This window comes from Cinclus cinclus, unplaced genomic scaffold (assembly GCF_963662255.1).
Source record: "Cinclus cinclus unplaced genomic scaffold, bCinCin1.1 SCAFFOLD_342, whole genome shotgun sequence".
NCBI lineage: Eukaryota > Metazoa > Chordata > Aves > Passeriformes > Cinclidae > Cinclus > Cinclus cinclus.
Genome location: NW_026912041.1, coordinates 1 through 11,963, shown reverse-complemented (window position 1 = coordinate 11,963; position 11,963 = coordinate 1). Strand labels below are relative to the sequence as shown.

Sequence of the window (11,963 nt, the reverse complement as noted above, 5' to 3'; positions counted from 1 at the left end):
GGATTTGGGGGAGTTCGGGGCGGGATTCGGGGGGGGTTTGGGGCGCGATCAGCGCTCTGGGATTAGGATCCATTGAGGGAGTTTAGGGTGGGGACTCGGGGCGGGATCGAGGGGGGATTTGGGGAGGGGTGTCACTCACCGTGGGGGGCGGGGGGCTTCGGTGCGAGCCCACCCGACGCGTCGGCACCGCCCCCCCCGCTCTCGGCCGCCCTTCCCCCCGCTCGGCGGCCGCCCCCAAACTGGGGAACTCCTCCCGTGAGAACCTGCCCGGGAGGGGGGGCGGGGCTCTGGCACCTGGGTGGGGGGTGAGGGGGGGTGGGGGGGGACACACACACACACAAAGGGGGTGTCAGGGACCCCCAAAAACTGCGGGGGGGGGGGGGGGGTCATGGGGAGAGCAAAGAGCACCCCCCCCCCCCCCCCCAAACACCCAGTGAGGGGTCTGGGAAGGTCCCCTCCCCCCTCCTCGATACCTGAGGGGTCCCGGGGTGGGGGTGGGGGGAAGGGGAGGGTCACGGGGGTGGCCCCGAAATGGGGGTGGGGGTCTCACCATCGGCGGGGTACCGCTGGCCTGCGCCCAGGACTTTGCCGCGCTTGGCGGCGGGGGGGGGTTCTGCGGGGAGATTTTGGGGGGGGGGGGGGGGGGTCAGAAAAGGGGAGCTCACCTGGAGGTTCGGTGGGGAAGGGGTCACGGGGATGTTTTTGGGGTGGGGGTCTCACCTCGGGTGTCCCCGGGGTCCGTTGTCCCCCCGGTGCCGCTCGCAGGCGGCTGCGAATCGGCGGTGACGGCGACTGCGGCGGGGGAGGGGCGGAGGGCTCGGAACTGGGGGGAGGGGGGGGGGGGTCAGAGTGGTTTTTGGGGAGAGGGGATGGGAGCCGAGACCCCCACCCCGTCCCCCCAGAACACCCCACATCCCGTGCTGGGGGAGTGGGGGGTCGCTGGGTCCCCTCCCCCTCACCCACCCACCCACAATGGGGTCAGCGAGGTCACCCTGCCCATCCATCCCCGCCCCCTCCCCCCCCCCCCATTTCGGGGGTACCCCAAACCCCCCCGGGGAGGGGGAGGGGGTGTCCCCACCTGCGGGGGTCGGGGGGGTCGCTGCGGCTGGCCCATCCGAGCCGTCTCGGGGCACCAGGGCCACGTTGGGGTCGTTCCCTTTGTTCTCGGCCTTCAGGCTCGGCAGGTGCGCGGGGGGGGGGCATGCGCCGGGTGGGCACCTTGCCCAGGCTCTGCAGCCCATGGCGGGGGGCGCCTGGGGGGGAGGGGGTGGGGGGAGATGGGGGGGTAAGAGTGGGGTGACCCCCCCCCACCCCTCCCCCCGAACCGCCCCCGGGACCCCCCGAGCAGCCCCCCCCAGACCTCACCCAGGTTCTGCAGCCTGTGGTGGTGGTGGGGGGTAGTGGGGGTGACCCCCACCCCTCCCCCCGAACCTCGCTGAGACCTCCTAAACCCCCCCCCCCGAGCCGCCCCCCCCCCCCAAAAAACATCAGCCGGGCTCTGCAGCCCACCCTGGGGGGTCTCACAAGGGGGAATCCCCCCTCCCCAAAACCTGCCTGTGAAGGAGGAGGAGGGGGGGGGGGGGGGTCCCGCAGCCTCAACCCGGACCCCTGAACCCCCCCCTCTCACACCCCCAGATGGGAATGGGGAGGGGGGAGGGGGTCACACAACAGGGAACCCCTCCACGAGGATGGGGCAGGGGTCGCACCCCCCCCCCCCCGGAACCCCCTAAATCCCATCCACAACCTCCCAACCCCCCCCCCGCCCAAATAAAAACAACCGAGAGAGGAGAACTCTGAACCCCCCTCCCACCGATGGGAACCGGACAGACGCCCCCAACCCCCCCCCGGCCGTTCTGGGGGGAGGACGGGGATCCCCGGTGTGTTCCCCCCCCCCTCATTCCCCCGTCCCCCACCGGGCCCGGCCGTACCGGCGGCGCGGGGGGGCTCGAGCGGCCGCCCCCGGTAGCTCTCACTGAGGCTCAGGCAGTTGTAGCGCCGGCCCCGCGCAGCCCGATCGCTCATGGCGCCGCATCGGCCGCGGGACCTGCGGGGAGAGGGGGGGACACACACCGGGACCGGGGGGGGTTACACCGGGACCGGGGGGGGGTTACACCGGGACCGGGGGGGGGTTACACCGGGACCGGGGGGGTGGTGGGGGGGGGGTTCACACCGTGGGGAGCTGCACACCACCGGACAGGGGGTGCCGGGCCCCGCCGGCCCCGCGGAGTGAGGGCACGAGTGACGGGCCGCGGATCCCCGGGAGAACCGAGGACACCGGAGGGCCCGGGGATGGGGGGGGGAGGGGAGGGGGGGGGGGGGAGGTCACGGATCCTCACGGGTCACCCCCACCGCCCCCTGACCCGAGCGGGCCCCGCCCCCCCGTTAACGGGACTCCGCCCCCCTCCCGTTACTCGGGAGGGTCCCGGTATTGAGGGGGGCGTGAGGGGGGGCGTGATGGGGGTGGGGGGGGGGGGTGTGGAGGCCTCGCCGTTCCAAGATGGCGGCGATGCCGGCGCAGCCGCGGCCCGGGATGTGGCGGGAGGCGCGGGTGGATCGCCCCCTCCCCAAAGCCGTACCCACCTGTCCGCCCCGGGCGGGCTCCGCGGCGGCGGCCGCGCGCTCGGGGGCCGCGGGCGGGGCGGGCGGGCGCCGGATGGCGGCGGATTCCGCTGCCCCCCCCCTCCCTCCGACACGGCCCGCGGGGCCTCCGCGCATGCGCCGCGCGCCTCGGGCCGCGCCGCGCGGGGGGCGGGGCCGCCGCGGGACGCGCCGCCATTGGCTGCGGGCGCCGCGCGGGCGAGACCACAGCGTGGCGGAGGCGGGGGGGGGGGGGGGGGTGGAAAAAAAACGGACCGCGGTCAAAGGGTGCGCCCCCGCTCGCGGAATGGAGCGGCCCCCGGCGGTGACGTCATCTCGCGCCGCCGGTGTCGCGACAGCGCCGCCCGGCGGCCGGAAGGGTCGGGCGCCGCTCGTTCCCATGGCAACGGGAGCCCCGCCCCCCCCCCCCCGCCGGGGGGAAATGGGGACACTGGGAGGAACTGGGAGGGACTGGGAAGCACCGGGGACAGCCCGGACTCCGGGGGTGGGGAGATTCCCCGCCAAAAAAAAAAGGAAAAAAAAAAAAAAACAAACCCCTCAGGCTCCAAATTCCGCCCAAATTCCGTTTTATTGGGACTTCCCACAATAAATTATACAGGCAGTCAATAAATTACGGGCCCCGCCTCAGAAGTGGCGGGTTTGTGGCCGTGGATGTCCCATAAATACGAGAAGCTGTACAAATTCCGATACAAACACGTACAAAACTATAAACTCTGTAGGTTCAGGATAAACCGCATAAATAACACAATAAATTAAGGACGAACAGCAGCCCGCCCGTTTGGGATTGTCCCGGCCCGTTTGGGCTGAGCTTATCTCAGCTCTGCTCTCTGCTCCACACATCCCTGGTCAATCACCGCGACTCCAAATGACCCCAGTTCCCAATTCTGGGGCGGGGGGGGGGTCCAAAATCTGCCCAGCCCTGACCAATCCCAAATTCACTCCGCTCCTGAGCGGCCCCAATTTCATCCACTGACCCCAAACCCCTCCATCCCTGATGGATCCCAGTTTCAGTCCTCCCCCAGCATCCCTTAATCCACCCCTGTACGCCCAAATCCACCCCAACGTCCCCCAATCCACCCCCAGCACTCCCAGACACACCCCCTGCATCCCAAATCCACTCTCTGCACCCCCTAATCCACCCCAACACCCCCTAATCCACTCCAAGACCCCCCTAACCCACCCCTGGAGCCCCTAATCCACCCCTGCACCCCCCAACCCATCCCTGCACCCCCTTAACCCACCCCAACACCCCCTAATCCACTCCAAGACCCCCCTAATCCACCCCTGCACCCCCTAATCCACCCCCTGCACCCCGTGACCCATCCCCTGCACCCCCTAATCCAGTCCAAGACCCCCTAACCCACCCCTGCACCCCCCAACCCATCCCTGCACCCCCTAATCCACTCCAAGACCCCCTAACCCACCCCTGCACCCCCCAACCCATCCCTGCACCCCCTAATCCACTCCAAGACCCCCTAACCCACCCCTGCAGCCCCCAACCCACCCCCTGCACCCCCCCAATCCACCCCCTATACCCCCTAACCCACCCCTGCACCCCCCAACCCATACCTATACCCCCCAACCCACCCCCTGCACCCCCCCTAATCCACCCCCAGCACCCCAAAATACGCCTGCCCAGCCCCGTGCAGGTCCAGGAACCTCCCCGCCGAGGTGGTGGCCGCCAGCTGGTCCCCGCGGCGCAGCTGGAACACGGCTCCCTGGTACAGGGACTCCACCCAGAGCCCCGGCCGGGCCCCTCCGCCGCACACGGAGCGGGCGGCGCGCAGCAGGGGCACGTCCCGGGGGTACTCGGGGGACAACCGGGACACTGCCAGGCGCAGGGGGCGCCGGGGGGAGCGCCGGGGGCAGCGGGAGCCCTGGAAGGCGGCGGCGGCGTAAACGAAGTAGAGCCCGTCCCGAGGGACCACCAGGCGGTTCCCCCGGAGCCGCACCCCGTTCCGTACCAGGGCGGGGGCCACGTCTGCTTCCCACACCAGGGAGCCTCGGGGGGACGGCCAGGAGGAGGCTGGGGGGGAAAGAGAAGGGTTAGGATCTGAAAAAATCAAAAAATTCCAAAAAATCCCAAAGCTCTGCTTCCCACACCAGGGAGCCTCGGGGGGACGGCCAGGAGGAGGCTGGGGGGGAAAGAGAAGGGTTAGGATCCTAAAAAAATCAAAATAAATCCAAAAAATCCCAAAGCTCTGCTTCCCACACCAGGGAGCCTCGGGGGGACGGCCAGGAGGAGGCTGGGGGGGAAAGAGAAGGGTTAGGATCCTAAAAAAATCAAAATAAATCCAAAAAATCCCAAAGTCCTGAGTCCCACAGGAGGGGGAAGGCCACGAGGAGGCTGGGGGGGGAAAGAGAAGGGTTAGGATCCTGAAAAAATGAAAATAAATCCAAAAAATCCCAAAGCTCTGCTTCCCACACCAGGGGGACGGCCACGAGGAGGCTGGGGGGGAAAGAAAAGGGTTAGGATCCTAAAAAATCAAAAAATTCCAAAAAATCCCATAGTCCTGAGTCCCACACCAGGGAGCCTCGGGGGGACGGCCACGAGGAGGCTGGGGGGGAAAGAGAAGGGTTAGGATCCTAAAAAAATGAAAATAAATCCAAAAAATCCCAAAGCTCTGCTTCCCACACCAGGGGGACGGCCACGAGGAGGCTGGGGGGGAAAGAAAAGGGTTAGGATCCTAAAAAATCAAAAAATTCCAAAAAATCCCATAGTCCTGAGTCCCACAGGAGGGGGACGGCCACGAGGAGGCTGGAGAAGAAATAGGGGGTTAGGAGCCTTAAAAAAACTTAAAAGAACTCCATAAAACCCCAAAACCCTACAAGAAACCCAAACCAACCCCCAGAAAAATCCCAAAATCCCTGCTTCCCACACCAGGGAGCTGTGGGGGGATGGCCACGAGGAGGCTGGGGGGATGAACAGGGGTTAGGATCCTAAGAAAACCCAAAAAACCCTGAAAATTCCCAAAAAAACCCAAAAAACAAACAAACAAAAGAAAACCCCAAAACCCCACTTCCCACACCAGGGGCACGGCCAGGAGGAGGCTGGAAGAGAAATACGGGGTTAGGATGGGGAAATATGGGGACCCAAAAATATCGACACAAACCCCAAAATTCCTGCTTCCCACACCAGGGACCCCCAGGACGAGGCTGGGGAGGGGGGTGGGACAAACAGGGGGTCAGGATTTCATAAATACCAACGGAAACTCCAAAATCCCTGAAGATCCAAAGGAGCCCCGAAGACCCCGGGGTCTGCTGTCCCCTCCCCGCGTCCCTTGCAGTCCCCGGCGTCCCCCCAGTGCCCCCCAGTGCCCCCCAGTGCCCCCCACTCACCCACGACGTGAGCAGCTGGTTTGTCTCCCCTGGTGACCCGCGGCAGCTCGGGGGGGAGCCCTGGGGACACGGGGGGTTAGGACATGGGGGGTGGGGGGGGGACACCAGGAGGGGGTGGTGACCCCAAATGGGGAGGGTGTGGCAGGAGGGGCAGGAATGGAGGGGACAGGGACGGGGAGGGGTTGGGTTTGGGGGCGTCACTCACCTGGGACGGCCGGGGTTGGGGTCTCTGGGGGGTCCTGGGGGGGGACAGAGAGGGGTTAGAGGGGGTTTGGTAATGGGGGGGGGCGGGACAGGAGGGGACAATGGGGGGGGACACAGAGGGGACAATGGGGGGGACACAGAGGGGACAATGGGGGGGAACACAGAAGGGACAATGGGGGGGGACACAGAGGGGACAATGGGGGGGACACGGAGGGGACACAGAGGGGACAATGAGGGGACAATGAGGGGGATACAGAGGGGACAATGGGGGGACACAGAGGGGACAATGGGGGGGGACAATGGGGGGGGGACACAGAGAGGACAATGAGGGGACAATGGGGGGGGACACAGAAGAGACAATGAGGGGACAATGGGGGGACAATGGGGGGGGACACAGAGGGGACAATGGGGGGGGACACAGAGGGGACAATGAGGGGGGACACAGAGGGGACAATGGGGGGGACACAGAGGGGACAATGGGAGAGACACAGAGGGGACACAGAGGGGACAATGGGGGGGACACAGAGGGGACAATGGGGGGGGACTTTGGGGTAAAAACGTGGGGACACAGTGGGGACAATGGGGGACACAGAGGGGATCCATACCGGGGGGGGCAGGCGGGTGGCAGCGCCAGCCCTCGGTGACAGCAGCAGCAGGACGAGGACGAGCGCGGTGACACCGACCTTGGGGACGTGCGGGCGCAGGGGGGGACGCGGGGGGGGCTCGGCCATGGCGGTTCTGAGCCGGCCCGGCCCCCCCCAGAGCCTTTATGGCCCCCCCGGCCCCCGCAGGAAGCGTCACCAGGACACGGAGCTCACAGGAACAGGAACAGAAAAACCGCGGGGGTGCCCCAAACGCTCCGTGGGGGGAGGGAGGGGAAGCTTTTTTTTTTTTTTTTTTTTTTTTGGAGGGGGGTCGGGGCTTCCCCTTCTCCCTTTTGCACCCCCCCCCCCAAGACCCCACAGCCATTTCTCCCCGCCCAGTGACTCCCCCTCCTCTAATTAACGCACGGCCCGTTAATTACCAAATGCCTCCGTTAATTCCCTCCCTCCCCCTTGGCCTCATTAACGGGAAAACCTGGCGGGGTGGGGGAGAGGATGTGGTGGCGGGGGTGCCCCCGAAAGCAGAACCAGCCCTCGTGGGTATCTGAAAATCCCGAGAGGGCCCCGAAACCATGCAGGGAGAGGAAAACGAAACCATTGCGGGGCACCCGGAAAATCTGCGTGGGGTGCAGGGGGTGGGGGGAGAGCCTCAAAAGTGTCACGGGTACCCCGGAGGAAGCCAAAAAATCTGGCACTTCCATGCCCAAATCCCCGCCAGGAAAATTTCAGCGCCCCAAATGTCGCTGGGGGGGGGAAGGCAGGGATGCTCCCACTTTTATTTGTCCCCAAGCCCGGGGTGGGGGGGATCTGTCCTCACAGATCTCAGCCTGGGGAGGGTCCAGACCCCCCTCCCTTTTTTATTGCCCTTCAAGTCCCAGTTTGTGGGATCCCAGCCCCAAAGTCCCAGGTTTTTTTTTGGGGGGGTCTTTTGTCCTCTTCAGAGCTCGCTCGACACAGTGGAAGCTTTCTTCAGAGCCCCCAGACCCATTTCGAGGATCTCTTCAGAGCTGGGGGACTCCTGGGACGAACTTCGGCCGTTCTCGGGGTTCTCTCGGCCTTCTTTAGGGTCCCACGCCCCGACCGGCTCCGGCTTTGCAATATCTGGGAGGGCAGGACAGGGCTGGGACCCCTCCCCAGTGCGGGGGGAGCCCCTGGGGCGGTGGGAGAAAAGTTCCAGGGTGGGGGGGGGAGGCCGGGGGTCGCCCCAGAACTCCCCCTCCCTCCCTGTACGACCCGCCCGGGGGTTCCGGGAGGGTCTGGGGGCTCCCGGGGGTCTCACCGCGGTCCAAGCGGGTTCCCGTGGCGGAAGTCGCCTCACGGGCGGCCGGAAGTGCAGTCCAGTGAGGGCGGAAGTAGCGCCAGGCTGTTTTGTCGCCCCCTGGCGGCGCGGAGGACCGAGTCAGCTTTGAAAGGCCCTGGGGGAGGGGGACATCCCCCCCCCCCAAATTCGGGGGTTCCCAGTCCCGGTGTGGGACCCGAGCCCCCCCAGACTCACCGTGGGAGCGGAAACGCAGCGTTCCACCCCGAATTCCTCCACGGGGACCTCTGGGGGTGGGGACTGTGGGGAGGGGGGCCGGGGGTTGGGGGGATGAAGTGGGGCTCAGGATGGCTCGGGGGGGCCCCGGCTCGCTCGGGGCGGGGGCTCGGGGGGGTCCCAGCGCTCCATGTACTCCCTCAGTCGGATCTCCCAGGCCCGCTCCGCCGCCTCGGAGCGGGAGCGGGACAGGGACCCCTCCCCGCGCCCCCCTTTGCCTCCCCCGGCCCCCGCCACGGCCGCCGCGTCCCCCGGGCCGAAGTGCGTGACGCGGGCCGGCGGTCCCGGCCCCCAGCCCAGCCCGGCCCGGTCCCTCCTGAGCTCGGTGGGCACCGGCACCCGCCGCCCGCGGCCGCCCCGGCCCAGGCCCCCGCCGCGCCAGCCGGCCCGCAGCAGCAGGCGGTAGCCCGGGTTGGACGGGGGGATGTGCAGCGGCTCGGGGGGCGCGGGCAGAGCCCCCAGCCCCAGCAGGTGCGCCGTGGAACGGCGGTGCCGCGCGGGAGGGTCCCGGAACGAGGTCCCGCAGCTGTGGCAGAAGTGGGAGGGAGCCTGGGGGCTGCGGAGGGGAGACTCTCGTTAGGTCATTAATTAATTAAGTAATTCGTTCATTAATTAATTTTTTTTGGGGGGGAGCGGGGGAGATTGGCAGGGGTCGCACCGACCTGGGCGGCTCCTCCACCTCTCCTTTGCGGGGGCTCCGGGCGGGCTCCGCGCCGCTCCCCTCGGCGATCAGGCTCTCGTAGAAGCTCCGCGCGTCCGCCCCGGGGTCGGGGCCGCCCGGGGAGGGTTCGGGGGGCGGCGGGGGCGGCTCCTCCTGCAGCCGCCCGTCCTTCCAGCGGCCGGCCTGGTCCCGGCCCCGTCGGAACTCGATCAGGGACATGGCGGGCCCGGGGAGGTCACCGGGGGGGTGGCTCTGGGCGGGGTTTGGGGGGTCCCGGGGAATCCTGGCCGGACCCCGCAGCCGCCACCGGAAGTTGTGAACGTTGTGGAGGAGCCACGTGATACGGCAGCGGGCACCGATTGGTCGGTACAGGCGCAGGACCAAAGTTCGGGCGGAAGCGACGGCGGAGGCCAGCTCTGATTGGGAGTTGGAGCGGAAGTAGCATCCGACCGGTGGTGATTGGCTGTTCCCGGGGAGGAGGCGGGGCTTGGGGCGGAAGCGTCGGCTGCGCGTGCGCGGATCGTGCCCGGAGCGCCCCTAGAGCGGCGGGTGAGGGCCCCGGGGGGCTCGGAGGTGCCCGGGGGGGACCCGGGCGGTTCGGGGGGCTCCGGGGCCCTTTGGGGATCCCGGAGTGGGGCTCGGGGTCCCTCCGGCCCGTGAGGTGCGGTCGGAGCGGCCACGGAGGCGCGCGTGGGTCCAGGGCTCTCCGGGGCTCTGAGGGCGCGGGGAGGAGCTCGTGGCGGTTTGGGGGTGCCCTGAAGGGTCTGGGGCATCCGGGCGGGTTCATCGCCCCCGTTCCTCTCCACAGAACCCCGGGACCATGAGCAGCTCCGAGGAGGTGTCGTGGATCTCGTGGTTTTGCGGCCTCCGCGGCAACGAGTTCTTCTGCGAGGTGGGCGCGGGGCCCCCGGAGACCCCCGGGTGACCCCTGGGACACCCCCAAAACCCGGGGATAAGCCTGGACACCCCCGGGATACCCATGGACACCACCAGAGCCCAGGACACCTCCGGGAGATCTCTGGACACCCCCAAAACTCCCAGGAAATCCCTGGGACAGCCCCAAAAGCCCCAAGCTCTTGGACACCCCCGGCCGCCCCCAGTCCCTTGACACCCCCAAACTCCCCGGACCCTCAGTCCCAGGACCCCCCCCCCCCCTCCTGTGCCCCGTTCCCCCAGGTGGACGAGGATTACATCCAGGACAAATTCAACCTGACGGGGCTCAACGAGCAGGTGCCCCATTACCGCCAGGCCCTGGACATGATCCTGGACCTGGAGCCAGGTATGACCCCAAGGGGTTCGGGGGGGCTTTGGGGAGTTCGGGGGGGTTCTCCAGCACCGTGCTGATCCCCCGGAACCCCTTCCCCAGACGAGGAGCTGGAGGACAACCCCAACCAGAGCGACCTGATCGAGCAGGCGGCCGAGATGCTCTACGGGCTGATCCACGCCCGGTACATCCTCACCAACCGCGGCATCGCCCAGATGGTGCGGGACCCCCGAGACCCCCCGGGACCCCCGAGCCCCACCCCGGGACCCCCCTGACCCTCCCTCTGTGCCCCCCCACAGCTGGAGAAGTATCAGCAGGGAGATTTCGGGTACTGCCCGCGGGTGTACTGTGAGAACCAGCCCATGCTGCCCATCGGTACTGGGGGAACTGGGAGGGCACTGGGAGGGGTCTCGGGGGGGGGGATTTGGGGGGGGGTCTGCTCCTGGGGGCACTGTGAGAACCAGCCCATGCTGCCCATCGGTACTGGGGGAACTGGGAGGGCACTGGGAGGGGTCTCGGGGGGGAATTGGGGGGGTGGTTTGGGGGAAAATTTGGTGGGATTTTTGGAGGGAAAAATGATGGGATTTGGGGGCAAAAGCAATAAGATTTTAGGAGAGGAAATGTGAGGAGTTTTAGGGGTAGAACAGTTGAGATTTTGAGGTAAAACGGGGAGAACCTCCAAGAGTTTTGTTCCAGGGAGGGATTATTGGCTGCGTTTGTTGGGGGTGCAGTTATTTAGGATTTATTTTCCTGCGGGATTCATTCGGGGGTTGGGTATTTTTAGGTTGGGTCGTTCGGGGTTTATTTAGGGTCGAGATTTTTTGGTTTTTTTTTTTTTTTTTGGATGAGGGGAGGGCGTTGGGGTAATTTTTGGAGCTGATTTTAAGGATTGCTACCTGGTTTCCCCCCCCAAACCCCAGGGCTGTCAGACATCCCGGGCGAGGCCATGGTCAAACTCTACTGTCCCAAATGCATGGACGTGTACACGCCCAAGTCCTCGCGGCACCACCACACCGACGGCGCCTATTTCGGCACCGGTTTCCCCCACATGCTCTTCATGGTGCACCCCGAGTACCGTCCCAAACGTCCCGCCAACCAATTCGTACCCAGGTCAGAGGTTCCCCATCAAAAAAACCCCGAAATCTTACAAAAAAACCCAAAAAAAACCGCGTGAAAAACGGCCCCGGAATTCCGAAAAACGACCGAAAAAAGTTCCCCGCGGAAAACGCTCGCGGAGCTTGGGGAAATAACCTGGAAAAAAAAAACAAAAAAAACAAACAAAAAAAAAAACATCCCCCGGTGAAAACGAGATTGAAACTCGGGAAAATCGGCCCTTCCAAAAAAAAATATATTGTGGAAAGGGGGTTCAAAATTTGGGAAAACACCTCCCCCGAAAAGAAAATAAAAAAACAGCGAAAATAGGCTCAAAGCTTGGGGAAATAACCACAAAAATCTCAGTGGGAATGAGCCCAAAAGTCACAAAAACGGCTCCTAAAAAACAGCAAAAATGAGCCCAAAACTTGGGGAAATGACCCTAAAAGCTGCAGCGATGTAAAAACCCCAAACTTGGGGAAAAAAAAAAAAGATCTCAAAAAAATCCCGGACAAAACGATCCCAAAATTGGAGAAAACGACCCCAGAAACTTAAAATTCAATTCTACAGAAACGAGTTTGAATCTCCACGTGTTCCAAAAGTTTTCCTTTCCACAAAAAAATTCCAATTTTTTTCCCCCCAAAAAATTCAATTTTTTTTTTGTTTTTC

The 11,963-nt window shown here is 65.2% G+C and overlaps 4 protein-coding genes across 5 annotated transcripts; 1 reads left to right on the top strand and 3 right to left on the bottom strand.

The window, feature by feature from the left end:
- Nucleotides 1-497: 497 nt before the first annotated feature.
- LOC134057091 (protein PRRC2A-like) lies at nucleotides 498-2,707 on the bottom strand. The gene is given in 6 exon segments (XM_062514118.1): nucleotides 498-613; nucleotides 721-823; nucleotides 1,079-1,199; nucleotides 1,201-1,253; nucleotides 1,929-2,044; nucleotides 2,581-2,707. Coding segments are annotated over 5 exon segments (438 nt in total). The 5' UTR covers nucleotides 2,023-2,044; nucleotides 2,581-2,707; the 3' UTR covers nucleotides 498-546.
- A 1,492-nt stretch (nucleotides 2,708-4,199) lies between these two features.
- Nucleotides 4,200-7,056, bottom strand: LOC134057092 (lymphotoxin-alpha-like). The gene is made up of 4 exons (XM_062514119.1): nucleotides 6,747-7,056; nucleotides 6,143-6,176; nucleotides 5,938-5,997; nucleotides 4,200-4,624 (listed from the first exon to the last, which is right to left on the bottom strand). The coding sequence occupies exons 1-4, from the start codon at nucleotides 6,870-6,872 to the stop codon at nucleotides 4,200-4,202; spliced, it is 645 nt and encodes a 214-aa protein (XP_062370103.1). The 5' UTR covers nucleotides 6,873-7,056.
- Nucleotides 7,057-7,483: 427 nt separating this feature from the next.
- Nucleotides 7,484-9,711, bottom strand: GPANK1 (G-patch domain and ankyrin repeats 1). The gene is made up of 5 exons (XM_062514115.1): nucleotides 9,450-9,711; nucleotides 8,940-9,354; nucleotides 8,239-8,833; nucleotides 8,023-8,121; nucleotides 7,484-7,844 (listed from the first exon to the last, which is right to left on the bottom strand). The coding sequence occupies exons 1-3, from the start codon at nucleotides 9,709-9,711 to the stop codon at nucleotides 8,344-8,346; spliced, it is 1,167 nt and encodes a 388-aa protein (XP_062370099.1). The 3' UTR covers nucleotides 7,484-7,844; nucleotides 8,023-8,121; nucleotides 8,239-8,343.
- Nucleotides 9,440-11,957, top strand: CSNK2B (casein kinase 2 beta). Of its 2 annotated transcripts, none has more exons than XM_062514116.1 (6): nucleotides 9,440-9,487; nucleotides 9,747-9,830; nucleotides 10,115-10,217; nucleotides 10,305-10,386; nucleotides 10,502-10,577; nucleotides 11,123-11,957. In XM_062514116.1, the coding sequence occupies exons 2-6, from the start codon at nucleotides 9,759-9,761 to the stop codon at nucleotides 11,450-11,452; spliced, it is 663 nt and encodes a 220-aa protein (XP_062370100.1). In that variant the 5' UTR covers nucleotides 9,440-9,487; nucleotides 9,747-9,758; the 3' UTR covers nucleotides 11,453-11,957. The 2 variants fall into 2 exon arrangements, with proteins under 2 accessions (XP_062370100.1, XP_062370101.1); XM_062514117.1 differs by having other exon boundaries at nucleotides 10,305-10,420.
- Nucleotides 11,958-11,963: the final 6 nt, after the last annotated feature.